At 39.6% G+C, this 27,888-nt stretch overlaps 2 protein-coding genes across 8 annotated transcripts in view; both read right to left on the bottom strand.

Moving 5' to 3' along the window:
* Positions 1-4,167: 4,167 nt before the first annotated feature.
* LOC309710431 (voltage-dependent calcium channel subunit alpha-2/delta-1) overlaps positions 4,168-27,888 on the bottom strand; it is a 79,818-nt gene continuing 56,097 nt past the window's right edge. For 2 of the 7 annotated variants that reach the window (XM_082539868.1, XM_082539871.1), the window contains 19 exons: positions 27,536-27,597; positions 27,126-27,200; positions 24,448-24,531; positions 24,278-24,369; positions 23,220-23,301; positions 21,086-21,148; positions 20,389-20,492; positions 19,813-19,902; positions 19,658-19,725; positions 19,528-19,566; positions 19,370-19,441; positions 11,007-11,159; positions 10,770-10,822; positions 10,299-10,354; positions 10,042-10,168; positions 9,290-9,402; positions 8,294-8,376; positions 7,888-7,967; positions 4,168-6,225 (listed from right to left, as the gene is read on the bottom strand). In XM_082539868.1, coding sequence (XP_082395994.1) covers positions 6,189-6,225; positions 7,888-7,967; positions 8,294-8,376; positions 9,290-9,402; positions 10,042-10,168; positions 10,299-10,354; positions 10,770-10,822; positions 11,007-11,159; positions 19,370-19,441; positions 19,528-19,566; positions 19,658-19,725; positions 19,813-19,902; positions 20,389-20,492; positions 21,086-21,148; positions 23,220-23,301; positions 24,278-24,369; positions 24,448-24,531; positions 27,126-27,200; positions 27,536-27,597 — 1,533 coding nt within the window. In that variant the 3' untranslated portion in view covers positions 4,168-6,188. Of the gene's footprint in view, positions 6,226-7,887; positions 7,968-8,293; positions 8,377-9,289; positions 9,403-10,041; positions 10,169-10,298; positions 10,355-10,769; positions 10,823-11,006; positions 11,160-19,369; positions 19,442-19,527; positions 19,567-19,657; positions 19,726-19,812; positions 19,903-20,388; positions 20,493-21,085; positions 21,149-23,219; positions 23,302-24,277; positions 24,370-24,447; positions 24,532-27,123; positions 27,201-27,535; positions 27,598-27,888 lie in introns of all 7 variants that reach the window. The other 5 variants (XM_082539874.1, XM_082539870.1, XM_082539869.1 and 2 more) reach the window with 3 other exon arrangements.
* LOC309710434 (uncharacterized protein) overlaps positions 15,304-27,888 on the bottom strand; it is a 55,203-nt gene continuing 42,618 nt past the window's right edge. Inside the window, exon 2 of the mRNA XM_082539888.1 lies at positions 15,304-15,944. Coding sequence (XP_082396014.1) covers positions 15,326-15,844 — 519 coding nt within the window. The 5' untranslated portion in view covers positions 15,845-15,944 and the 3' untranslated portion in view covers positions 15,304-15,325. The remainder of the gene's footprint in view (positions 15,945-27,888) is intronic.

Genomic DNA, 27,888 nt, shown 5'->3' with positions numbered 1-27,888 from the left:
TTACCTTACAATATTAAGAACCTTGAGGCAATGGTTATTGTGATTTGGTATATAAATAACATTGAGTTTAAATGAATTAATTTCGATATTACAGAAATATAAGAAATGATTTTGATAACCAATACTGTTATTTACATTAGCCCAGTGGAGTCAGACAACTACCACTCTCCTGGCAACCTCCAAACCCAGACTCATCCATCAGATTTCCAGATGGAGAAATGTGATTCATCATCACTCTAGAGAACATCTCTCGGCTGCTCTAGAGCTCAGCGGTGGCGTGCAATACGCCACTGCATTTGAAGCTTTGTATTGTGCTTAGTGATGTAAGGCTTGGATGCAGCTGCTTGGCCAAGGAAGTTCATTCCAAGAAGATCTCTACATACTGTTCTTGAGCTAAACTGAAGGCCACATGAAATCTGCAGTACACTATGCACCTCAGCATCAGCTCATCCCGCTCTGCGATTTTACTTGGCATACCACTTTGTGGCAGAATTGCTGTCGTTCCCAGTCCTTCCAAACAGGAATAATTAGTAGGGAGGAAATTTCATAACTATCATGGCACGATGCTGGAATTCACTGAGCTCCTGAGAGTGACTCATTTTTTCACAAATATTTGTAGAAGCAGTCTGCGTGCCTAGGTGCTTGATTTTATAAACCTGGGGCCACTGAAGTGATTGGAATAACTGAATTCAATAATTTGAACGGCTGAGTGAATACTTTTGGCAGTTTAGTGTAGGCATGATACTTCATATCTTGAGCCTGAAGATGCACACGTACACCAACGAGTTCTACTCTCCTCCACCTTTGGCATATTACCTACATGATCTCTAGCCATATATATAAAATGTAATCAGGTGTAACAGTGGTGTCCAGCTTGGCCACTGTATTCAAGATAGTGGAGCAACATGGCACCTTCCACAAAGTGGCGCCCTATTTTTTAAATCAATTAATTCTAAGATTGTGAGAATCAGTTTGTTTGAAGATCTAATTACACACTAATCAATCTATATATATAAGTAAAATATTCTTTATTCAAATACTCAAATAGACTGAAAAAACGACTGTGTTATTTAATTAGTCCTGTATTGCTTGCAACCACCCCTTAAAGTGTGTTATTTTTTACCTTTATGTGGCAACCTGCCTCACATCACATTGCTTTACATCTAAGTACCCATATCTGCTGATCAGTAGAATAAAGGGAAACCAGTTGCAGAATCTGTTTTGAATGTGCAGAGTACAAGCAAAACAGGAATGAGCCTATAAAAACACTACTACACTGTGCTACTAGTGGCCACAAACTTAACAGGATACCTTTAAAAGTTGTACAGTTTCTATGTCATTCACAAAAGTGTAAGTTTTTATGTTGAGAGACTTATAAAAATATCTGATCCCATGGAAAGAACCTCGGTGAATGCACATGGCCCCAACAAACTTAACACCTCATGTTACCAGTTATACTATATGTTAGGCCCCACTCTAAACACAGAGAAAATCCACAAATCAAGACTCAGTAGGGGCTAGAGTGGAATGTGTTATGTTAAGACCATTCACCTGGTTAGATTTTACCCGGGCTATGGCTACCAATTACATTCAGGACACACACATGCAGATATGTACTGTACCTACAACATGATTACAAACTGAGAGAAAAAAAACAAGGTAGGAAGAACAGACAAGTGTGTGGTCATGTTTATGGGTTTGGAAAAGACTGTGGCATTTCCTGAAAGTCCATGCCAAGTGTATGTTTGGTGTTCTGCCCGACCTTCAGGTTGTTTAACACATCTTTCTCACCGTGTTGCAAATATTGTTGAGGCTGTCTTTGATTGACTTTGCTGCCAGCCTGTGTGCAGGGGTTCACAAAAACAGGTGATTAAAAAAAGTAAACTGCAACAGGAAAATGTTTAAAGACTATTTGGGATCATTTCGTGTGATTAACAACTTATTTGACACGTTCTCTCTTTTCCTTTTCCAGTGTGCTAAATCCTTTTGGACTTCCATAAACATAAAGATTTATATACAAATACTGTTTGATCCTAGCTTGGAGGGGGGAAGAGTGTGTCTCTCACAGGAAAATACACCATAAATATACCCAAGCAATCAGGGAGCATTTACAGAAGATACTGGAAAAATTTTTCTTACTACACTTCAAAACCTTATTGACCCCGATGCCCCTGCCCGGCTGAAGCCTTGTAGTGACGGAAAAACTGTGACCTCTATGTCACGGCTTACAGGAAGTGTGCTTTTTTTAACAGTTAGAAAAAAAACAAACAGTGCCAATTAAAAATGTTGTAGCTAATGTAAACCACATTATATTAACCAGATTCAGGGAAGTTTATTCAGACGTGGGTTGACTGCCCCGGGAACCTCATGACCCAAAGGCTGTCGAGAGTGTTGGAGCTAAAATTAGAGTGCCATTAAGTTGCAACACCGTTCCAAAAAAAACAACCATTTGCCGGTAAAGGTCTACACAAATAGATGTTATATTACTTCACAAAAGAGTTAATGAACTTTGGAGGAGTGTACTTGATGACATGCTGATCCTTGCAGATCCAGTCACGGGTCACGATGTTGATGCAGCATTAGTCTAGTGTGCCACTTCCTGCAATTAGTGGAACAAACCTAAAAAGCCACTCTAAGATTTTAACTTAACCACAGATGAGTCATGGTCTTTCTTGGGGGATCTAATATTAATAATACTGTTCCTCAGAAATATTGAGTAATGAAAGAAAAATCAAAACAAAAAAGTTAAATTGGATTGAAGCCACCCGATGTAAATCCTTAGAAGCAATGGATTCAAGGTGTATTCCTTATATTATACCATGCTGTTGTTAATCTACATGTGTGTACCAGTTAGTAAGTTAAACCAGTAAAATGAGGGATCTTTTTGACTTTGAATACATTGTTACAGGTTTATTTTATTTTTGGTTAGAAGGAAGGTTTTTGATTTGTTAAGCATTAAACAGAGATGTCTAACTAGTTCCTGCTTTTCTTCTGTCTGTAGGATTTTAAGCCAGGCATGTTAAAGGGTATGACCTTGTGCCTATTTACAAGGGTGTCCCGTTACAACCTCCCTACTAGATCATTGCTGAGTAGCACACATACAAAGACCTCCCAGGCAGACACATCTCTAAGAAAAACAAATATTTTTAATAGCTACTACTCCAAATTGTGGCCTTACACATTCTTATATTATGGTCAGATAAACAACACAAACCCCAACAGGTAAAGTGTAGATTATGCTCAAGTACTCACTGGTGTTAGCATCTGACATTTGCTTGCTGCTTTAGGCAGGGGATAGCAGAGCTGTCTGTGTCAATAATGCTGCAACAGACATCACAAAAATCAAAAACACTGAGGCCTCTGACAGTACTCAGTGGGGCACTCTCTGCCATTCTGTTTGACATCTTACATACAGCTAAGATTTCCACCCGGAGGAACCACTGCCTTCCTCACCCCAGAAATCATGTAAAAATGGATGTGTATGGTTTTATATGTGTAGTTGAGGTATGAAGGAAGTGGAACAAGAAAAAAATGTCTTAAATCATGTCTTTTAAGGTAGCACTTAGACTTCTTTGAGTGGTCATTTGAACTGCACAATTACTGTATTTAACATGCTGAAGTAAAGGAAGTGTTTTCATAACAAGATTTAGACTTTACTTTGGAATGAAAGATAAAATGAAATAAAGCTGCAAACATTTACACATTTTAGCACGCATCCGCCAGCATATTTAGGAAATAAATACCCAAGACCATGGAAATATGATTTAGGCTATTACCTTCTTGTACTGATGTAGACAGGCTATTGGCTATGACAACACCCAACCGCAAATCCCACATATCAGAGATCTGGGGTGTGGTCAGACACAAACTAGGCATGATGTTTTTTAGCCGGCCAGGTGTTAAGTTGTACTTTCTTTCAGTAATTTGATAATTAGGCATTAATAAGAAAACTGTAGTGTAAAGAGCTACTTGACTAATCCCAAATCACCCACACCCTTCCTTCATATACCAACACGGACACAGTGAACCACAAATGCAGATGGTCTTTCTTTTTCAGCAGCTGTCTCTGTCAGCAGGAAGGATGACATGTTTGGTCTGCTCCCAGTGGAGCCAAAGCATCTGACCAGATGTGAGCAATAAGGAGAATCTCAGGTCATACTAATACAATGTTTTTTGTGAATTTATTATATATGCACAATAACTAACACCATATTATAAACATTTTTTTCATTTCTTCCATTTTCTCTTTTTTACAGTAAATAGTATTAGTGTACAAATGTATACAAAATTTATTCAGGCTAGTGAAGATCCACAAAAGAGTATTTCATGTACGGTATTAAAGCACAATCAGATATCGGAGGGACACATACATGCCTGCACACAGACAGGGGACCCTCAGGGTAAAACACAAGTCAACACATAACTTTGCTAGACAGCATAACCTGATCACACCAGTATATCACCATGAAGGCGAGGTGGAGAGAACATTACTTTTATTCTTAAAAAAAAAAAAAGAAACAGGGAAAAGATGAACTTATGTATGATCTTTATGACTTACTAAAACCTAAGACAAAGTAAGGAAATGGAAAATTATCATTGGTAAAAGAGTGCTCTCAAAGTTCTCTCCAGCATGCCCTGATGCTGATCGTAGGCATAGACAGAGTTCAAACACAGAACAAGCTCATCCCATGACATTGCAGCATTTCGACACTGAGCCTTCAGCGTCTGCTTCACAGCACTTATAGAGCAACACAAAGAGGAAACAAGCATAAAGAGAACAGCAAGAAAACAAAGAAACAGTCATTTTGATATGCTGATCTCATTCACAAGTCATCTTGGCTCCTGAGTCTGGCGATCCAGAAAGGAAACAGAAACAGGATTAATAAAGAGAGGTGTTGGAACCCAAGCTCAAGCCTGGCTTAGCTTTGTTTTGGCGAAAGAGGGGAATGATATTCCTCTCTCATCATCAAAGTCAACGGTTGTTTCCATCACCTATCTGTAAGCCAAAAAAGCAGAAGAACTGCAGCAGATTTGGACTATTTCATAACAAATTACTGCAAGGGATACCCTCTCTGCTAAACTGCAGCAAGCGTTAGCATAGAAGCATACGTGGTAAGAATACAAATCTGATGTGTTGCTTCATTCAAATACCAGACAGTTTGATTTACTACATAGGCACTGGGAATTTGATGCATCAAACTGAAGACAACCAAAGCTGTCACTTGAAGTACAAATATATTTGAAAATTGCAATATCCTAATAGATTATCACATTGGATGCAACCTGACCTCACTTATCTCTTGGTGAAATATCTATAATATCTAGCTAATAATGTAGCTTGTTTACTGATGTACACCCACATCTGAGGAATATCTCGAATTAAGCTATTGTGCAGATTCTCTTTAGTAGGTTTGCGGTCATTGGTACTGTGTGGAGCTTTGGTGTCAAAAAGTCGGTGTTGTCTTTCGCTCTGTACTGAGCACATGCTGCTACAATACAACACCTAGCTAGACACAAAATGCTTACTGATTTTGAGTACAAAAATGAAATGTAGATAGGTTGGTAAAGTACATTTAAAAACAAATCAAAAGGGATACTCTTAATACTTGCTCTGGTTGCCAAAATAAACGATCCTTACAGCATACTTATTCATACACAATGAATATAATAAGCAACAAACAATACCGACAACCACACAAATCAATGCTGTCAGTGAACATACAGGCTTCGAATGAGATTTAGTTGGCATAGTGGGAAAACGTCTTTCAACCTCCTCAAAATAAATCAGACACACAAGAGAAAATGAGGCAGAATTAAAGGGTTTGGTTAGCTCTTACTCTTGCACCATAGGAGAATATTAAGGAGTATATCATGAAAATGAGTGCAGCTGAGCACAGTAAATGTGTCTCTTTTCTTGGAAAATAATGAGGAGGTAATGAATGAGCACCCTTTGGCATTGGCAAATGGAAATGCTGATATTGGTCTTGAGAAAATAAAAATGTCTTGTTGCAAATATTCTGCATACATCCTGTATGGTGCAACTCGAGTGTCTTCTGGCCTCCAGCGAAATGACTCGATGATCAGTGTATGAGTGTATGTAATCGCGTGTAGGGGTCATGAGTGTTGCAAAGATGTGCTGAGCCACAACAGCAGCAGCTGAAACCCGAACACTGGCCAAAGGCTCGGTCTTAGACAAGTCCCTCCTCCACAATCAGAATCGTCTTCCTGTTGGACAGATCAAGTGTAAGTAAATTAGAAGCAGTCTTCTCTGACATTCAAAAGCTCTATCTCAACTGCTACCACCACTATTGCTGCTACTAACAGTAATAAGCATTTTATGATTATACTATATCAAATTCAGTCATTCTATAGTCTACTGTCGGTGTTGTATCAAGTCTACTTTTCACACTGACAGGTTTTTAGAGAAGCATGTTTTCCCCCTTTCCCCTTGATACAACAACAACGTACATACCTGCCACATTATATCTGTTATAACTAGATGGAACCGGAGATAGTTAGCATAGCAGAAATACTCAAAACTGTGTGGCTTAATCCCAAGTTGACAAAAAACATCTACCCAGCACACTAAGCGCATACAGATTATTTATTTAGATATCATTAGTTTTACCCATACAGAACCTGAAGTGTAAAAACAACAGTTTATAGTGTTATCTCCTTGAGTGTTTCCTGGATAAGTGCAGCGAAAGGTTAGCTCTTTCTGTGGCTAAATAGCTATGCGGTCCAGTGTTATAATAATCAGCGAGAGCGGTATCAACATATACACTTATGTTTTATTTAACTGTCAGCAAAAAAGCAAGGAAACTGAAATATTAATTTAACAGCTCTGTTCAAATATTTAGAGGTGTTTTCAGACCTCAATCTTTGTGCAATGGCTTGCACCTGGTAGCTTCAGTGTGTAGCTGTTTTTTTAATTTAATGGGAGTATTCAGGATATCCGTGCATGCCAAAGGCCTAGGAGAAAGAGGTGGGGGTCTTCTATTTTCAAAGGGCAGGAAAGCCATGTGAAGCTTCCTTTGTTTACTCCAGTGACAAAATGGACTGGCTTGGACACAAACCGTCTTCCTATGAGGAGCTTAGCCAAAAGTAATGGGACAGATGGGAGAGGAAAAGGACACGGCCTACATTTACTCTGTTCATCTACTTCCTACGTTATTCCTCCCCTCCCTTTCTGCTTCCCAGCATGGCCTCTTCATAATATAAACACCAAAAGGCACATGAATTGGTGGCCTGTTGTGTGTATGTTCTACTCCTTTATAGCACAATGAAAGGCAGAGTTCACAAAGATATGCCAGATATTTTTTTTCCAAATATTTAGATGTCTTATAAATTGTTCACAGTTGGGTGGTGACTCAACGAGTTCACATATAATTTATCTGCTTTTCTCTTTTGTTTTATGGATTTAGCTGATATGATACATAAAGGTCCACTAGTAACTTTGTACAATACCTTAAACATTATTTTTTTAAACAAAATTGTGCAAAATTATGTACAATATAAGATAGATGCAACATTCTGTGAGTAAGGGAATTATTCAACAAAGAAAAGATCTCACCTATTTATTAAGCTGTGTTATACTTCTTACTTTTTTCTCATCAGCTATTTCCTTATTAAATTATTTTAGTGAGTATAATACCTCATGGAAATTAAAATCTTTACTGTTTATAAAACTTTTTAAATTGTAATAACCAACATATTACATATTACAACATAATGGAAAAATAAATCAGCTTTAAGGATTGAATGTCCATCATACTACCTGATTTACACTGCCCCTAAAAAGAACTTTGCAATCGCCAAGAAACATTGAATATCATAGAAGTTAATATGTTAGGAATGAGCCTTCTGAAGCAGTGAGACGGCACTGACCCTGAAGCCAGAACCAGAAACAACAGTAAAGGTGTAGGGCTCATTGCAGAACCTTTGCTGACTGGGCACAAAGGTTCATCCTGTCAGACAAGAGCAGCAGCCATTGGGAAGCAGAAACATAAAAGAAGAATAAAAAATGATGAGAGACAAGAAGACAGAAAGGAATATAAACAAATGAGTGAATTGTCAATGAATATTAAAAACTGATAAATAACATGGAAACTGGATAGATAAATAAAAGATGAAGGAAGCTCAAAGGGCAGGTAATTGACATTGCTTTAAATCTATGCAGAAAGCACATTGCTGATGAAAACCAGACAGAAACTGACAGAAGCCAACCGTTTAGTCTGGCTAATAGAGCTGTTTCCAGAAAATATTCTCTGGCACATATGTGACTGTGTCTTACATATTCATTGTTGTCAAAGCACACGTCCGGCCCTTTGCGATATCTGGCTTTATCAACCATGTCACATGGATCTGGACCTTCAGCTGAAAGGACACTCAGGAAAATTCAAATTGCTGTTGTGCACATTTTAACAATAAAAACTCAATAATACATCTTTATGTACTCAGAAACACTTCATTTTTATAGCACCAAATGACACCACCAGTCATGTTGAGGTACTTTATATTGCAAACAGTGCATCATTATAGTTAGACAGACAACAATGATCCCTTATGACTAAGCACTGGAGCAACAGTGGAGAGAAAAAACACATTTTTAAGAGAAAGAACTGCTGAAGTATGGATGGCAACAATCTGCAAAGACCTAATTACGAATGACTAATTTTTACGAATTTTAATTTTTCACATCTAATAGAGATTAATAAACATCATTTAGTAATATGTGTTTTAAAAATAGCTTTTTATATGAAAACACTGGAGACTGTAAGAGAAATTTTGATTATTGATCTGACGAAAGGTAGCCTTGATCATTGATTAGAAGTATTGTTTATAAAATGTTTAATATTTTAATGTGCTCTGGCAGCAACATTTAGTGCTACTATTACCAAATGGACAACTCTGTAGTGGCCCCCTGGTGACCTCTGGTGATGACACCTTTACTGTCCAATCAACAGAAACCTACATTAAAGACACATCTGTCAAACATGTATCCAGAACACATACACACCCCTTCTCTTAATCTTAATTTAACCTGATGGCAACCTGTAGCCCAGATGAAGATAAACATAGAAATTTAATCTAGAAGTAATGTGAGACCACCTTTCATATGCTGTGCATCTGGTTTACGGTTCACACATGAACACTGAGTGGGGACCCACTGCACACTTATTAGGTGTGTGTCCTCGTACTGACAGGTTAAAGTGCTGCTATATATGTGGTTTATGGAGGATTGAAGAGACAAAAGAAAGTACAGTTTTTAAGCCGAGTGAAAGGATACAGGGCTGTTCAGCCTGTCGCAGTGGTCTGGGGTCACATGACAAACATGTTGCTTTGGCATCAGTGATTAAAAACACAAGGTTGGTGTTTGGCAGCTTCTCAGCACGGTACATCCTAGAAAAAGGAAAATAAAGCACGTATAACGTGGTACCAATGCAGCACACATGTACATGCAGGTATGTGTTCAGTTGTGCACAAACAGTGCACTTCATACCACCTCCGTCCTCACGGGATTGACTTTTTATGGTAGTCATTAAAGTATCTGTGTCTACAGTTGTTAACTTTGGGGAGTAAAGCATCAGACACGTGGGACTCATAACACCCAGTAATTACAGCCATATTTAACCCCTCAGACAGCCCAAAGTGATACAAACGTAGGTTACAGCAAAGCAAATGTGCAGCGGCCTGTAAATGTGTGTATTAGTGAGTTTGACATACTGCCAGAGTGTAAAGGAAGAAAAACAGATAAAAAAAGGCTTTTTTTGCTTTCCTCTGCAATTCCGGGCTCTGACAGATCAAGGTAATCTGTGTGTGATCAGAACTCATCAGAAAGCAGCTGTCTGAAATCAGGCTGCAAAACAGAACGAAACCAGGAAACCAATTCTTTTCTGGATCAATCCCCACAGGCCATTAAACAGATGGACGCCCAGTAAGAACCTGAAAATCTTCAACAACAGCCATTTAAAGTCATCAGTGGAAAGAGCCACTAAGATGGAAGCATATGGGGAGTCTTGTGAACTAACATACACATACCTGGAACAGTTTCCACAATCCAGGACACCTGAGTAGGATTTTTCGTCGTTGTCAAAGAAATATTGAGTCTGCTCTGTGATACAGCTTTCTTTAAACATGGCATCTGATATGTCGTCATCTGTCGACTCTGCTAGAAATAAGAGGGACAGTTTAATAGAAAAGAGGATTAGTAAGAAATACATGGATTAAAACTGGAGTGACAGACCTCTGTCTCATCAAACTAAGACTGATGGTTATGCACAGCTTATGTTACTTGCCTGCCTGTAGAAGGCTGGGGAACATGAGACCCAAGAAGAGCTGCTGAAGTACTGACCTAGGAAAAAACAATAAAAAGTAAAAACAAAAACAAAATGAGTCACATGTAGGAGGCAACAAATCGCCTGAACAGCTTGTTTTTTAAAACTACGTTCAACCGATAGCTGTTTACTAAAAGCAACACATCTGTCTAAAGTTAGAGTAAATGGTGATGTAAATGTCATGGGAAGTATCAGGCATTCTATTTTAAAAGCTGGTTATATTGCAGTTGGACAGCTAAGCAGAAAATGATGCGGTATCATGTTGTGTAACTGCCCTTGTCTTACACTGACCCAGCCAACTTTATCCTTCAACAGCATGCAAGTCCACTCCCGTACAAACTCCCACCCTGAAATACAAGTGTGCTCCCACTCTAACATGCACACGCAAATCAATGAAACATAGAAGCACAAGCACACAACCTCTACACTCACCAGGCAGCAGTGGATGCCCACCAGCCAATACTGAGAAAGTCTGCAATGGTAGGCTGTAGAAAGACAGGAAAAGAAATGCTAGTGAAAAAACAAGCACAAAAAAGCCTCCGAAAAAACGAGTAAGGCTTCATAAATCAAATTAACTAATAAATTCTGTTTTTTTACGTTAATATATTACTATTGCACAAATAGAAACCAAATAACATATACAGTAATGGTTTCAGTGAGGTTTCTAACCACATAGACGGAGCGGGGTCCAGCTGCTGCCTTGCTGTCTTTCTCTGGATCACAGACAGACTGATAGTCATAAGTCTTGTTCAAGGAGTACAGGGAGGTGTTGACCAGGTTGGTCATCAGCACTGGATCCACCTCACCAAAAAACTGACCTATCTAGACAGGTTCACATATACACACACACACAAAACATAACAGAGAGTAAGAGCAGTGTAAAAGTAAGTCTTGTTTTGTTTTTGTTTTGTTTTTTGTAAACAAAGCACGGAGTTGGGTCCTACTTACCTTAAAGTAGCATTGGTTGGAGTATAAGTAAATTAACAGAAAAGGCAGTGGCGCTATTAGGTAAGTGTTTTGCTTGCAGGGTTGAGGTACCCTTTTTATCCCCTTAGACGTATGGGTCATTAAAAAATCATTACATTGCTGTTCTAAGTGATCTATCTTTATCCAGTGAGGAAAACATTTCTATTCTAATATCACTGCATTCTTACAGAATGACAATGCCTTATTCATAGGGCACAAGGGTCAGCGAATGGTTTAAGATAAGATAAGATAAGATAACCTTTATTAGTCCCACACGTGGGAAATTTGTTTTGTCACAGCAGGAAGTGGACAGTGCAAAAGTTATGACGCAAAAATTAGAATACAATAAGAATAAATACAGTACACAGCTGTACAGAATAGAATAAAATAATATACTATATACAGTAGAATAAAATAGAATAAAAATATACAATAAGATAAAAATAGAATACGAATGCTATATACAACTGAGTAAAATAATGATGTAAATCATATGCTACAGTATGACCCTCACATAGCAGATATTACCAGTTATTAAGTCAGCTGAAGACTTTTGAGAGGTTTTGCATCAAAATGTTAGTCCAACATAACTCTACCAGCTTAAATAAGTAATAATTAGAGTTAGGGTTGTAGAATATATTCCATCATTGATCATATATATATATATATATATATATATATATATATATATATATATATATATATTAGGGGTGCAACAATACACAAAATTCACGGTTCGGTTCGATACTTTGGTGTCACGGTTCGATATTTTTTCGATAAAAAAAAAAACCACGTTCATGCCTTTTTAATTTGTCATTTATTAAATTTTCACGGCACATTCCGCACCACATCTCTGTGCGTTCATCATTTGTTTGAAGCCAGCTCACCTCCTGCAACTACTTTTCCGAGAATACGTGCTTCTTTTGTGGTTCGGACTCCTTCTGACATTTCTTTGGAGGTGAAGGAACATCACAGTAATCGCTTAAAGGAGCTTGCTTCTTCGACATCTTTAAGAGTTTTAAACAAATTTCTGTCCTCCTCCTGAAAATCTTATGTATGCAAACACTCGTTGCAACTTCTTATCTTGTGCCCGTTTTTTATTTTGACAGCGAATGCGCACCTTCGGACCACTTATGTGCAGCCCTGGTTATTTCGCTTGTCATATTGCAGCCACAGAAATTCTTTTGTCCATGAAACCATAAAGCTGCACTTTCTTTTTGCCTTATAGCCTGATTTGTCATAACTTCTCCGTTTTGCGGTAAGCTTTTCTTTGGCTGTCACTTCTTCACCCTGACCTGTCTTATTTGGCTCAGCAGAACTAAAATATTGTGGTGAGCTCAGACAAGGAGGAGACGAAGGTATCGTTTGGTCTTGCTTCCCGTGAGCTAGCCAGGGAGCACAGCCGTTTATTGACATCTGCAGAAGAACACTGCCGCTAGCTAACTGCTCAGCGCGGCAACAGCACAGCAGCAGCAGCAACAACAACAACACACGGGGCGCCCTCTGACCCCGGAAGGACACACCGTCGCAGCGAGAGGGTGTCACCCGTCACTATGGCAACATAAACAAAACCTAACTGTACAAACAGAACCCCGAACAGCCCTGACCCGCTACATAGCCCCCACCTAAGGGGTCAGTCGTCCTCGACGACCCCATTACCCCACACAAAGTCCTGCAAATGTCCAGGTGCCTTCTTTTGGCGCACCGGCCGGTCACGACCGGCGGGGGAAAAGTCACTCGGGTCAGAACATGGGGTACCACCATCATTCCACTTCTGACACCAATGTGGCGAGCTCAGACAAGGAGGAGACGGAGGTATCGTTTGGTCTTGCTTCCCGTGAGCTAGCCAGGGAGCACAGCCGTTTATTGACATCTGCAGAAGAACACTGCCGCTAGCTAACTGCTCAGCGCGGCAACAGCACAGCAACAACAACAACACACAGGGCGCCCTCTGACCCCGGAAGGACACACCGTCGAAGCGAGAGGGCGTCACCCGTCACTATGACAACATAAACAAAACATAACTGTACAAACAGAACCCCGAACAGCCCTGACCCGCTACATAGCCCCCACCTAAGGGGTCAGTCGTCCCCGACGACCCCATTACCCCACACAAAGTCCTGCAAATGTCTAGGTGCCTTCTTTTGGCGCACCGGCCGGTGTTGTGCCAAAGTAGTTACCCCCCTCAAAAATTGTTTCCCCATTCAAGGGAGCGCGCAAAGTAGGAGGAGCAACTTGCCCAGCTCCGTTCTGTACGCTAGTTGTCACTGATCTGCAGTCGACGCGATAAAGAGTAAAAGCTGGAAAACAGCAGACTCGATGAATTTAATATTAGTTTCGTGACATTGTAATGTGCCGTGGCACAACACCGGTCACGACCGGCGGGGGAAAAGTCACTCGGGTCAGAACATGGGGTGCCACCATCATCCCACTTCTGACACCAATGTGGCGAGCTCAGACAAGGAGGAGACGGAGGTGTCGTTTGGTCTTGCTTCCCGTGAGCTAGCCAGGGAGCACAGCCGTTTATTGACATCTGCAGAAGAACACTGCCGCTAGCTAACTGCTCAGTGCGGCAACAGCACAGCAACAACAACAACAACACACAGGGCGCCCTCTGACCCCGGAAGAACACACCGTCGCAGCGAGAGGGCGTCACCCGTCACTATGGCAACATAAACAAAACATAACTGTACAAACAGAACCCCGAACAGCCCTGACCCGCTACAGTATGTATCCTGCTTTTACACACGCACTCACATAACGCTCAGCGATTCTCTGCGCGATCAACCTCTCACATGTTTAAGCTTGCTGCGGGAGATTTCACTTGTCATGTTTGCATAGTAAGCTAACGATTAATAAGACGATGTCAGAGGAATTGGTGCGCAAATTATCATCACTAACCAATCAGTGCTGTCGCTCTCTATACACAGTTCAGGCGATTGCAAAGTGAAAGCAAAAAACAAGCACAAATTCAAACTCGATTTCAATATGTCACATATTGGCAGTGGCTCACCGATGCCAATGACATAATTACCCAGCTACATTTCCGAAAGAATGCAAAAGCATTGACATATATTTTTCCTTCCTACAATAGCCCGACGGGCAGGGCAGAGATAGATTTTGGTAGCCCGACTGGAAAAATCGCTAGCCCCAGGACATCAGGCAGGCGATTTTGCGAGCCCTGTATCTGATTGAGGAATCACTTATCTTTGGAAAAGAGTTTATTACAGAGAAATGGCTCTTTCCAAAATAAAAGCTATACTATACGCTTCTTCTGGGCTATATTCTCAGCAGCATATTAAACATAACAGGTCCCCATAAGAAGAATCATGTGCTAACGGCTGTCTAAATGACTCGGGAAAAGTTTGTAGCATGCGTGCTTGTTGTTTTTGTCTGCTTCCGCTTGTCTTTGCACTAGGATGATGTCGGTGTAAATGTGCAGTCATATTTGTTATGTTCCCACTAGTGCTGTCAGCTTAAATCTCGTTGAAATGACGTTAACGCCACAACACGGCAAATCTCCATTAACGAGCTACCGTGGATCGCCCGTGCATGGGGCTGGACGGCCAACACATTAATGAGCTAACTGCGCTAACACACTAGCTCCCACCCATGTAATTGAGCATTGCGTGGCACATCCAACATACTGTTTTACTTTAGTCCATGACGCGCTTACCTTCAGGGTCATATGTCACATGAAAACCAAAATAGTTCCAAACGCCAGATCTGAATGAGGGTGGGGGAGGTTTAATTTGCCATGTTGCAAGGAGAGCTTAACTTCTGTCTCGCTAGCTTGCCCTGCGCTCAGTGAATCTGCGTTCGACTGCTCCGCCTAGGCTGCACTGCCGAGCGCAGATCCACTGAGCGCTCAACACAGACAGCATCGTCAGAAGGAAAGTTGATAAAATAAATTAAAAATTTATTTTGTATTGTTCGATACATATGGGTACCGAACCGAAAGCACTGTGAACAAAACACCCAGCACGCCCCTGCGGGCGGTTTATCCTTCAAGCTCGGGTCCTCTACCAGAGGCCTGGGAGCTTGAGGGTCCTGCGCAGTATCTTAGCTGTTCCCAGGACTGCGCTCTTCTGGACAGAGATCTCCGATGTTATTCCCGGGATCTGCTGGAGCCACTCGCCTAGCTTGGGAGTCACCGCACCTAGTGCTCCGATTACCACGGGGACCACCTTTACCTTCACCCTCCACATCCTCTCGAGCTCTTCTCTGAGCCCTTGGTATTTCTCCAGCTTCTCGTGTTCCTTCTTCCTGATATTGCTGTCATTCGGAACCGCTACATCGATCACTACGGCCGTCTTCTTCTGTTTGTCTACCACCACTATGTCCGGTTGGTTAGCCACCACCATTTTGTCCGTCTGTATCTGGAAGTCCCACAGGATCTTAGCTCGGTCATTCTCCACCACCCTTGGGGGCATCTCCCATTTTGACCTCGGGACTTCCAGGTTATACTCGGCACAGATGTTCCTGTACACTATGCCGGCCACTTGGTTATGGCGTTCCATGTATGCCTTGCCTGCTAGCATCTTGCACCCTGCTGTTATGTGCTGGATTGTGTCTGGGGCATCTTTACACAGCCTGCACCTGGGGTCTTGCCTGGTGTGATAGACCCAAGCCTCTATGGATCTTGTGCTCAGAGCTTGTTCTTGTGCTGCCATGATTAGTGCCTCTGTGCTGTCTTTCAGTCCAGCTTTGTCCAGCCACTGGTAGGATTTCTGGATATCAGCCACCTCCTCTATCTGCCGGTGGTACATACCGTATATATATATATATATATATATATATATATATATATATATATATATGAACCTCTTGTCTGAGGTTAATAGCTTTTTTTCAGTTAATTTTATTTACAAGTTAAATACCCTACAATAATACAGAGAAAATTCCAACAATCAAACAACCCACTTTAAACAAGCACTTGGAAACACTGACAAGGAAAATCTTCCTTTTAGCAGGAAGAAACTTCTGACAGAACCAGGCTCGGGGAGAGGCAGCCATACTTTATCAAAAAGGGAAAGCATTCAGCCTGATCTTAAAAGCAGAGAGGGTGTCTGTCTCCTGAATCCAAACTGAGAGCTGTTTCTTGGCCTGAAATCTGGCAGCTCTTCCTCCCATTCTACTTTTCCCCCATTCTACCTCACATCTTGGGAACCACAAGTCACCCAGCAGTTGGAGAGCAAACTGCCTTATTGGAGTAGGGTACTATGAGGTCTTTAACGTAAGATGAAGCCTAATTATTCAAGACCTTGTATGTGCGAAGGATTCCAAACGACCAGGTCATATCCTGGTCAAAAACAACTCCAACTTTCCTCATAGTGTTACTGGAGGCCAAGGTAGTGTCATCCAGAGTAAGTACTTGATAGATGCTATGTTTTAGTAAATAACCTCAGTTTTATTTAAATTTCGAAGCAGAAATGTAAAGGTCATCTACGTCTTTACATCTTTAAGACTTTCCTACAGTTTTGCCGATTGGTGTGTGTTATCTGGCCTTATGGATAAATAAAGCTGGATATCATCTGCATAGCAATAAAAATGCATGCTATGCTGTTGAATGATACTGCCTAAGTAAACGTTTGTAAATGGTATTGGGTATCTAGAAATATTATCTTGATAGCTATTGTAAAACTGAAAATGTTTTCTACGTTACAGTATACCTTTTTAAGTTTCCATAAAAGTCGGGCAGATTGGCACTGGAGTCAGTCAAATAACTGCAACATGTACTATTATTTGTGTTCTGTTTTGTTCACTAGTTAGCTTTAGGTACCAAAAGTACTTAAACTGTTTAGAAAACAAATGCAGTTTTGGATGAAAAATGTTAGCTGTAATGATAAAGTAAAAAAAGTTTCCATATATAATAGGTGGGATTGAGAATATCGTAATAATAAGAGAATGCTCTTACTATTACGATACCAGCAACTTTTATAAAACCAAAATATTTAAATACCCTGAAAATAAGAACAGGCTCATAGGTCAGTGATAAAAACTTTATAACAAAATGACCATTATACTGTACGTGGGAATTGTCAACAAATAGAGATACCATTAAACACTACATAAGGCTTTAAAAATTATGTGTGCTGATGTAATTAAAATTTAATTTTATCACCTCATCTATATTCCATAAAATTACAATTTTCTATAATTAGAAACAACAACAAAAATAAATTTAAATTAAAATATTACACGTGCTCAGTGATCATCATCAGGTGTGAGTTAGTTTAACAATAACTGACAATGGACAATATTTATTTAGCAGTATTTATTGCTGTTTTAATAACTATTAATTTACAACCCATTAAATGATTTGTTAGTTATTTTTAGGTTAGTTATTGTGTAACCTATTTTTTTATAAATTGCAATTTTTTAATTTTAAATTGTATTATTTTTAGTATTTGATGCTTTAATATGTAGAAAGTTTCCATGGGAAAGATGCAAGTTCAGAAAAGGTATTAGAATACAAACACAGCACTTTGCAGAGGTAGATGAGCCACAGTTATACAAACATCGTAGTCTAAATAAACACATGTGCAACAAAGCGTCCTCATGACTGTTGTGATGGCAAATTTGACAAAACTGATAAACTTACGTCATTTCCTGTATATTTTTTAATTATGCAAATACACAATATTGTTTCAATTAGTTTCTTTTTTCCAAATTAAACGTTTTTTCCACAGCTAGCTTTAACTTTTCTTGTAGACTTAGTACAAAATCATAACTTTGCTTGGCAGGTGAGTCGTTCACAAAAATGTAGACCTTTCCACATAAACTTTGCTTCTCTGCAGTTCTGTTGTGGATTTGGGTTGTCTCACAGCCTTCTGCCTCTTCATGTAAGCCCACACTGCCTCAGTGATGTTGAGATCAGCACTCTGTGGGGCTTTGCCATCTGTTATGAGACTCTTTGTTTTACTTGTGGCTAAAAAGAGTTCTTTACAAAAGCATGTTTGTGGCTGTTATGCTGAAGGATGAGTTTGGGACCAATCAGATTGTACTTTGTGAAGTACATGCACTGTATTGCTTTCCCATTCAAATTTTTCACAGAGGGCATATGATCTCGCTAGATAGAAAGTGGTGGAATCCTCCAGTCACCAATTACACATGTTGATGCTCGACTGAGGTCATTGTCACAGGACTTTTTCATGTTGACTTAACCGTGTGTATTAGGTTACTGAGCGGTTAATTTTTCTTTGTCATTGAAACACATCTTAGGCAATGCTATATATCTGAATCCATGGCCCAGAACAAGATTTTTAGTCTTAAGAATTCCACTTCTTCTATTATAGATTGGAAAAGATTCTAAGTGAAGAGGTGTACTGTTAAGCCTAATAAAGGGATCCTTTTTCTGGATCATAGAACTACTGTCACTGCATACATTTACTTTTTTTCAATAGCACAAAAGGCTTGGCATCGTCTCTGAAGACATCAATTGTTTCACAATGTGGAAAAGAATACTCAAAGAGAGTAAACTGTATGTGTCAGATTTTGTGATGGTAGAATGGATCAAAGACAGCCGATGTCCTATCTTGACTGACATGAGATGTTTTTGAGCTCACAGTATATCCTACAACTGACAGGCTGGGGCTGAAGGCAGCCTAAAAGAGTGGAGTTAACACAGTTGAGCGGACTTCTCACATACACAGGGGAAACAGTTCAGTACAGCTTCCATGATTGACTAAGACCCATCGGAGCCTTCCCTTTGATCTTCGTCCAGAGTCTAGTGCTCTACTTTACCAGACACATGGGTGCACTGCTGTAATAGAAAAGTAGAGCTAAAAGCAAACAGGCCATTCTTGTAAATGAGTCATAAGTCCTTTATTTGACCCGTATATATGATTGATGAATTTCTCTGTCAAAGGTAAGAGGAACTGAGTTTGTAGACAAGTAAAAAATGAATAGAAAAGACAAGAAACATGACTGCTGGAAAAGTCGCCCCTTCTGAACATGTGGCCACACATTTTTATGATCACAATTTGTAGAGAGAAAAAGGAATGTTCCAAATTAGTGAAGCTTACATGTTTGCAATAATGTAAAGATTGCTGATGATAACTCACCAGGGTAATGTACTCATCCTTGTTGGACATGAGAAGAAATCCTCCATCATCCAGTATCACACAGTCCACATGCTGGAGGATAAAAAGTGTTAAACAACTGAAAAAGCGTTCAAAAAAAGTATTTAAATAAACTGGTAGTTTTTTTAATATTGTTATACCTTGTCATTCCTTAGACAGCCGCAAATCTCATCTTTGCACTAAAAGGAAATAAATTGAGTGAGGCAAAAAAAAAAGTTCAGTAAAATATACATTTCTTAGATATTTCAAACAATAAAATGAACAGCTTACATTCAGTTTCAGTGTGGCATTCATGAAACTGTTCATCCAGAATGAGACATTGAGTTTCACTCCCACCACTACAGAACAAACCACAAAACAGGCAGAGGTCTTTTTATTTGTGTTTCATCACAAGAAGCAATCAGCGTGGTATTAGCAAGACTGACCTGCTGGTTTGAGCGTGACTTCATTAATGACAAGATCCACTGCTTTGCTCACCAGAATACCTGACTCAGACACAGACTCCCCACTCTCTGCTGCAATTTGGAAAAAGATGAAAGAAGGTTAGATGATCTTTTATCATTGCAATTTAATTGAAATCATGTTTAGAAGTATGCGGCAGAGAGCAATTTCCACTCCCAGTGCAAAATTCCATACATTTTTATCTGCCGAAATTTACAAGAGCTGACCCTGTAAAGCCAGCACGTGTTAATCTAGTCACGTGTACTGGAGCTTTAAGCATGGCTTCATCACTGCACTGATGTCTGTTAGAGTGATCAGCGGAGATGACAGGAAGTATACAGGACAGAAGGGAGGGAAGGTGGGGATGAGCACTTTAAGACACAGCGGGAAAAGAAGAAGGATAAAGAGAGTGATATCAGAGGGCTGAGAGCCTGATCTCTGCCAGTAGGGTTGGGATGGCGTCCAAAGGCAGAGAACAGAAAAGGCTCAGTGCCAGACCACACTGAAGATCCTCACACACAGAAATGTGCATGCAAATCCAAACCTTTCAGAAAACTTGCCGTTGAAAGATGGAGCTGTGAAAATATAAATTTCATTGTCCAGGGTCCGCTTGTAGAAACTTGACTCATATGTCTCAGGATTCTCAGTCCACTCTTCCCCAGCACTGAAAACATTAATAAAGGTGTGTAATATTATATGGGGTCTGTTACAGCCATAAAACACCAAGTAAATGTGTTTGATCTTTCTAAACAACTCATATTTTAATCTATAGCCAGTTGTAACTCATAAAAATAGGCTCACACCCTTTGTAGGGTGTGACGTCCTTATAATAAAAGCAATAACGAACTGTATATTGTGTTTTTGATTGTGAGAACAAAGACTATGTGCATTCAGTTTTAGTTGCAATGTTGCTGTATATTTGAAAAGTGGAGCCCCTAAATGTTGTTCAGGCAATTGAGGAGAAATTGAGGAAAAACTGCTGTATTTGGCTGTGGTTTTTGTAGTCTTAACCCCTGTCCTATACTGGTCTGGCAAGCCCTGAGAGTTCAGCTGAAAGAGTTTAATCCTCCATGTTCTGTAAAATAGCCCAGTGAAGCAAGTGAGTAAAGCAGCCAAAACCATTCAACCTAAGAGTATTACAGTCTGTATCAATTTTCATTTTACACATTTTCACCACAAGGTATTTGGGGAAAGAATTCAGTGATATTTCCCAATGCTAATGATAGCAATGTAAATACAAAGAAAAACTAAGAGTACCTTCTTGGATAGACTCTTGTGATTCCTCCATCTGTAGCTACAAACCTGGCCGCTATCCCATCCCTGAGAACATGGAAAGCAACAGAAAATCAAACATCAAAGTCAATCACACTCACAATTACAGAAAAAGAGCTTTTGTGAACTGAGATCAGACTACAGACACAAACTGTTTTATACCCATTCGATTGTCTCTATATGTCATAATGTTAAACAGATACCCTTCAGTGTGTGTAAATGTGTGCTGGGATTATTTCAGACAAGGGGGCATACCATAAAAGCAAACACACTGACGTAATTATTTTATTTTCCCCTCAAAACAGCGTCTTGGCAAAGCACAATGTGGTTGGGTGTGATATGCATTTTATACTTTGCTTTCATCATATTTCACTCATAAGTTGTGATCAAATCATCCATGGCGGACAAGAAAGAAGTGAAACGTTGGCTCAGCCAATAAACTGTGCATGAAGTAATCATCAGCTAGGGTAGTTCAGAGCAGTGGTGTACAAATAGAACAAAGTTTTCCACTGCACAGTACTCTGTAATGTATATAGTACTGTGCAAATGTCTTGAGTCACCCCTCATTTCTTTAAATTTTCCTTCCAACGAGCCACAAGACTTTGTAATTCTTTTAAGACATCACAATCACATTCCTTCAGGTCACACTGTCATTTCGCAAGACAATGGAGTCTCCAGATGGGGCACCTTCCAGCACCCCAACTCAGGGTGTACAAGTATACCCCTGGCTGGATTCAATCAGACGTTTGGCCAAAGTCCAATTAAATTTAGCCAGTATCACTAGGCCTCATCACTAGCACTATCTTAAGCTTCCTTTTGCACCAGAGCCATGGCATTCTATGTAACCAAAGCAGTTTCAGGGGATCGGACTGCCAAGGCCTCTGGCTTCAATCACCATCTGATTCATACTGCACCAGACTTCTACAGCGCCTCCTATGGGTGGTGGAATGATGTAGCTCATTCATCACCAGACTTTTGCCAGCAATGTCTCCGTGGGCCTGGCTCCAGGGTGGGTTTTGTGACTCATACTTAATTTGGATGGGTGGATGGATGAATGGATGGTGTTAGGCAGTACTTTCCCAGGTTTTCTAAAAGTCTTTCAAAGTTTTTCTTTAGACATTAGCTGCTTTTTCGCTCATTTTCAACTCTGAACCCTAACCCTCTAGTCCAGGGTGTCCGACTCCAGACCTCAAGGGCCGGTGTGCTACAGCTAATGTCTGCAGGATCCAACACAGCTGATTTAAATGGCTAAATTACCTCCTCGACATGTCTTGAAGTTCTCGAGGCCTGGTAATGAACTAATCATTTGATTCAGGTGTGTTGACCCAGGGTGATATCTAAAACCTGCAGGACACCAGCCCTTGAGGCTTGGAGTTGGAGACCGCTGCTCTAGTCCTTGTAGCTGAGCATTTTAAAATGAACAGCAGGGGTGTTTTTGGTTTGTTTTTTAAATCCCTTTACATTGACATATGTCTCATTCAAGCATAAAAAACAGACCGAACTCAAGGGATTAACCTGTTTCATCTCTATACAGACAACTTAGCAAATAACCTATTTTAAATTGTATCTTCAGGCGCATCATTAGCAGCCTATTTAAAACAATACATAATTTGCCTTAACCTTTTTAGCTGAATATGAAAAATGGCTTGACATAGATGAAATAGTATTTTTGCACCAAAAATATTTTCAAAGTGTTATTAGCTGAAAATATGGCTTATCCCAGCACTATATGCAGTGTTTCATTAAAAAAAAATGTTTTGAGGACAAAAAAAGACTTGTAATTAGGAAACAGGAAACAATTCCAGCAAACACCTGCTACATCTAGTGTTTGCCGAAGCCTCGTCAGATAAGGTCTCAATGGAATGAAGCAAATCAAGATGGGAAGAAGGGAGAAAATAATACAAGAACTGGATTGAACATTTGTTGCAACAGGTCTTATGGAGTAATGAATCCAAATTTGAAATTTTGTATTCTAATCATCATCTTTTGCCTGAGTATCACCACATAATATTGAAAATTTATTTAAATTCCCTATCACTATTTTATTGAAGTGCAGATTTTCACATTTGTTTATTTGCATTGCTTTCAATACACAAGACCTAAAAGTTTTGGCACTCACACGGTCTGCTCGCTCCAAAGTTTAACCAGTTCAGCTGTCAAACCTGCATCCAGGATCAGTCGACTCACAAGGGACACATTACCTATAGATTAAAGACAAGGTATTTTTTACATATTCCAGGCAGTGAAACATAGCACAACAACAGTGCGTGACAGGTGAATTATAGTAATGCAAAAAGCAGTCTCTTGTTTATAAATCTGGGCAGGTAACATTAATAACTTATGCTTTTGGAATGTGCACCAGTGAGCTGAAACCAATCAGATCTTCTAATTTGCTAAAAGTTAGAATAAAACAAGTTGTCATGCAGGTGAAAGTCAGAGTCTGAAAAAAATTGCAGGTGTATTCAGCCAATGTTCTTCTCTAAATAAATCAAGGGAAAATGACAGCTGTCCGAAAACCATCCAGCAGGGAGGCTTGTGTGGCTATTGCAATTCAGAAAGCAGGTGTACTTTGTGAAGGATTGACTGTTGTATATTTAGGAGGGAGATGATGCCAAGATGCTAAGTTTAAATCTCAAAAACGTGCTTTTCAAAATGAAATCATTCAAGCACGTTTCTCTATAGAGTTTCAACACAACATCTCCCGAGTGTTGTTTTAAATCATGTCCATAACATTTCACAATGACTCAACGTACTGCAAAGTACATGACTTGACCTTGGGTTAAAATGGATCATGGTACACTGATCCATTAGCTGGATGATGGTGGTAAGCCATACTCTGGGTGAGATCCATTAGGTGATGACAAACACTATGAGTCATTGTGCAGCATGACAGCATCAGACTTGTAGGAAACTCAGTCGATAATTCTGTTATCATCCTGCTTAGGATATAGTAATGATCACAGTCATGCTCTGACCTTGAGATCAAGATTTGCAAGTGGAAAATCTTTTAGACCATGATAAACTGTAAAATATGCAATGTACAAATACATACACACATATAGAAATGCAACATACCGTCTGCTGTTCTGGGTGTATATGCAATATGAGTACCAACAGTGCAGGAAACAAGTACAAATGTGCACAGTGAAATAACACTGAAAAAGATGCATGACTCACATGCATCTGGAGTGTTTCTATCAATGTACTGGTTGAAGTCGAGGAGAAATTGGGTGTTGTTGAGTGACAACTTCAGCTCTTTGCAGTACTCCCTGAAGAAACAGCATTGGTCAGTTGGAATCTCCTGTATAGTATATAGAGGATGTATAGTAAATGTGAGGACCACTCACCTTGGAGCAATGTAGGTATAACCAAATTCTTCAAATCTCTCCTGCTGCAAGGTCTCCATTGCTTTTGAAAAACAAAAAAACAACCTTGTTTAGGCTCATAGTATCAAATATTATATTATCCAAAAATATATTTTTACAGATAAGTAGAATAGGAGCCAGCTGTGAGATGGCTATATGTGAAAGTATTCACTGTGAGATGACATGATAAGCAGACAAACAGAATTTATTTTGGTTGATACACACACACAGGAGTCCAAATTCCATGACAAGCTCCAAAATCCATAGCCATACATAGTCACAAGAGAATTAGACAGATATGAGGTGATGGATTAAAGTAGAGAGTGTGAATGGAGTTAGAATGGGAAGCTATGAGAGAATAACTGACTGAGAAATACTTGCCTTCTTGCCCTGTTGTGACCCCAGAGAAAAAGAGTAGGAGAGAGGGGAAAGCAGGAAAGACAAAGGGTGATAAAAGTGAGTTTGTCATCTGACGAATGATGTCATACCTGGGAAAATATGTTGAGATGTGTATATTCCCTACAGTAGGTAATGAAATACTATGCTGCACTGAAAGGATATTAGGACTAATAGACAAACCTTGAATATATAAATAACAGAGATTGATTGCACTTTGTAGAAAAGAACAGAACATAAAACAATGAAAGGTGGGGTAGACTGTGGGAATGCAAGGAAACAAGATGTAAATATAAAACAATATGAGAAAATTTTTCTTCCAGGGTGTTACTTGCTGCAAGTCTGGATTTTATTAAAAAAAAACAGTCTGGTAATTCTTATCGTATAAATGACACGGCAGGCATCAATAGCCATCATTCTGTAGTCTCTTAAAATGAAGAGTTTTTTGGACATTGCCTTTAAAATATATTGACTTGTGCGGTGCAGTCTGCAAAAACAATTACTGAGCGCCGAGTTTCTTTGGGGTCATAGAAATCTGGTGCAGGATGAAACAATGTCCTTCACATATAAAACATAACAAGCAGATTCATTGTTGCTGTGTCTCTATAGACTAGGAAGGGTGTCTTTATGTCTTTACTTTTCTCTCATCACTTCCTCTACCACAGTATTGGGTCACATCAACAAATATAAAGTTCCACTATATAGATAAAGAAAAAGTCCCACATATATTCATCCACCTTACCCATTGCTATAAGGACAATTTCTAATATCCTAGAGAACAAGTGAGTGCAGAAACCAAGGTGGTTTCTGCACTCACTTGTTCTGTAGGATATTAGAAATTCTCGATAAACTGGATTAAGGTGGTGTTCTGGTGGTCTGGCCCCAAATGGAAACTCAATATGGCTGTATGGAGAACTTTAGAGTCCAATCTTCCTATCAGTGCAGACTGTGGCACTGAGGCACAGCATGCTACTTTCTTTAACAGGCCTGTAAACGTTCTGACAGCATTTATGGCACAGTGACAAAGTCGTTACGGTAACCGAGGGAGCGATACAAAGGCTGAAAGAGTCAGTCAAGATCTCATCTGTTGGAATAGCTACACCATTGCTTATGCTTTGTGGTGTTTACATCAAAGTTAGCAAAAAATTAACTAAAGCCAGATATGCCAAATCCAGTGCTTTTTTTCAGCCACTTTTAACCTTTGACTAAAATGGCCCTCTGTGCTTTGATAAGATAATAAACATCTCAATGCAATAATGCAAACAATAAAGGACAAAAAGGTTTATGCAATGGAAGAGCATCACACAGCAAGAAGGAAACAGAGGACACAGAACAGTGAGTACTTGCCCCAAGAAGAAGCTGTAAAATCCCGGTTCAGAAGCAGGAGAAGAGACAGAAAAAGCTGCATCAGAATCAAAATGCAAGCAATTGTACAAAGAGTGGCACACAGAATGTGTGCATGTTAGCGTGTGCCTGAGCTGTGGTTTCATGATTTATAAGCAACTATTACATTCGCTATGTTCTGAGGTGTTAAAAGAAGCAGCCAGTTTGCATTATACAGAGAGCTTTTGGAGTGCAGAGTGAAAAAATAAATAAATCGGCTAAAGAAAAAAACGAACATGGGGGTGGTGGGAGAGGGGTGTCAAGAAGAATGAAGAGTGTGAGGTGAGGACAGGTTTATAGATAAGATAGAGAGACAGAGAAATAGGTTGAGAGTCAGGGAAAACAATCCAGGGTAAGGTACGTCTGCTTAAGGTAGGTCATCACCCTGTTAACAATTTAGGAAAGAAAAGTTGGACTTAACGACAGAAAGGAAGACATAATTGGCCAAAGAAATATTTTTAAAAGTGTAATGTCCAAAAAAAAAAAAAGGAAAAGAAAAACAACCAGTTTGGTAATGGAGATGATAATGAGGAGATGAGAGAAGCCCAAATGAAGGGAGTAAAGAAGGATGGAAGAGTAAAAAAAAGAGATAAGATCAAAAGAACCAGTGCTTGGGCTGGGTATGTGAGAGGGAAAGCATGTGGAAGAGTTTGTGTGGGAGCGAAGGGTGACTGACCAGTGGGTTGCACTAGAAAAGAGAAACTCTGTAGGGATTTGGCAGTTTTGAGGAGTAAATACATAGGAGTCGCTATGGTTCCAGCTATGAACAAGCAGTACAAAGCAAGTGGGGACACTCAAGAGAAAAACCCAAAGACAGTATGCATGGGGGTAATGATTTGTTTGCATGCTGGCTATCGTCGCTGTATATGTCATACTTACACATGGCTTGTTTAATATCATCCCCCAGTTTAGCTTGAATGAAGTGTTCACTGTATTTAGGCAACACAAGAGCCAGGCTGCAGAAAATATGACCACAGACATCTGAATAAAATTGTACAGTAAGTACGAAATTATACATTAAATATATAAAAAATAAAATAAAGGATGCTTTCCAACGAGTTGTTTTTCCGGAATACATTTATGGTGGACTACACGTGTGATCTCTTCAATGTATTTCTCATTCAACAGAGGCTGGTGTTAGAAACAAGAGAGTGACCCCTGTTGGCTTAGGTACAGCAGCATCTTCTAATATTTGATGTCTCAGTGCTAACTGGGTTTGAGCTTACATTAAACTGCTCGAGCATCCTTAAAAATATATATATAATACAACATTTTTTGTAATATGTGTCACCTGTAGTCTGTTCCATTGACTGGTGCCCACGTGTAGGTCCTGATTCCACTATCTATATACCTCTGCAACAGATGGTGCATACAAAAAAGAGAATTCAGAATTGTTCTGTAAATGGTAAAGTTATGTATCAAGCTCCCTTTTAGTTGTGGAAAAATAAATAAATTTGTTACAAAGAAACTATTTTCATCCCAAACCAGGAGCTCTGTCACATCATTAGCGCCTCACTTGTGGTGCAAAAATAGTCCAAAATATCCTCACGTAAAAGGACCTTCGTTATAGCAAGCAAGAACAAAAACTGTTTTCTTGTAGCAGGAGATAAAAATGTTTCTACATAAGTTGTAACTCTTTAAATG

This window comes from Aulonocara stuartgranti, assembly GCF_965226115.1.
Source record: "Aulonocara stuartgranti genome assembly, chromosome: 7".
NCBI classification, from domain to species: Eukaryota; Metazoa; Chordata; class Actinopteri; order Cichliformes; family Cichlidae; genus Aulonocara; species Aulonocara stuartgranti.
Note: the sequence above shows the minus strand (reverse complement) of the source record. Positions and strands in the feature narration are given on the sequence as shown.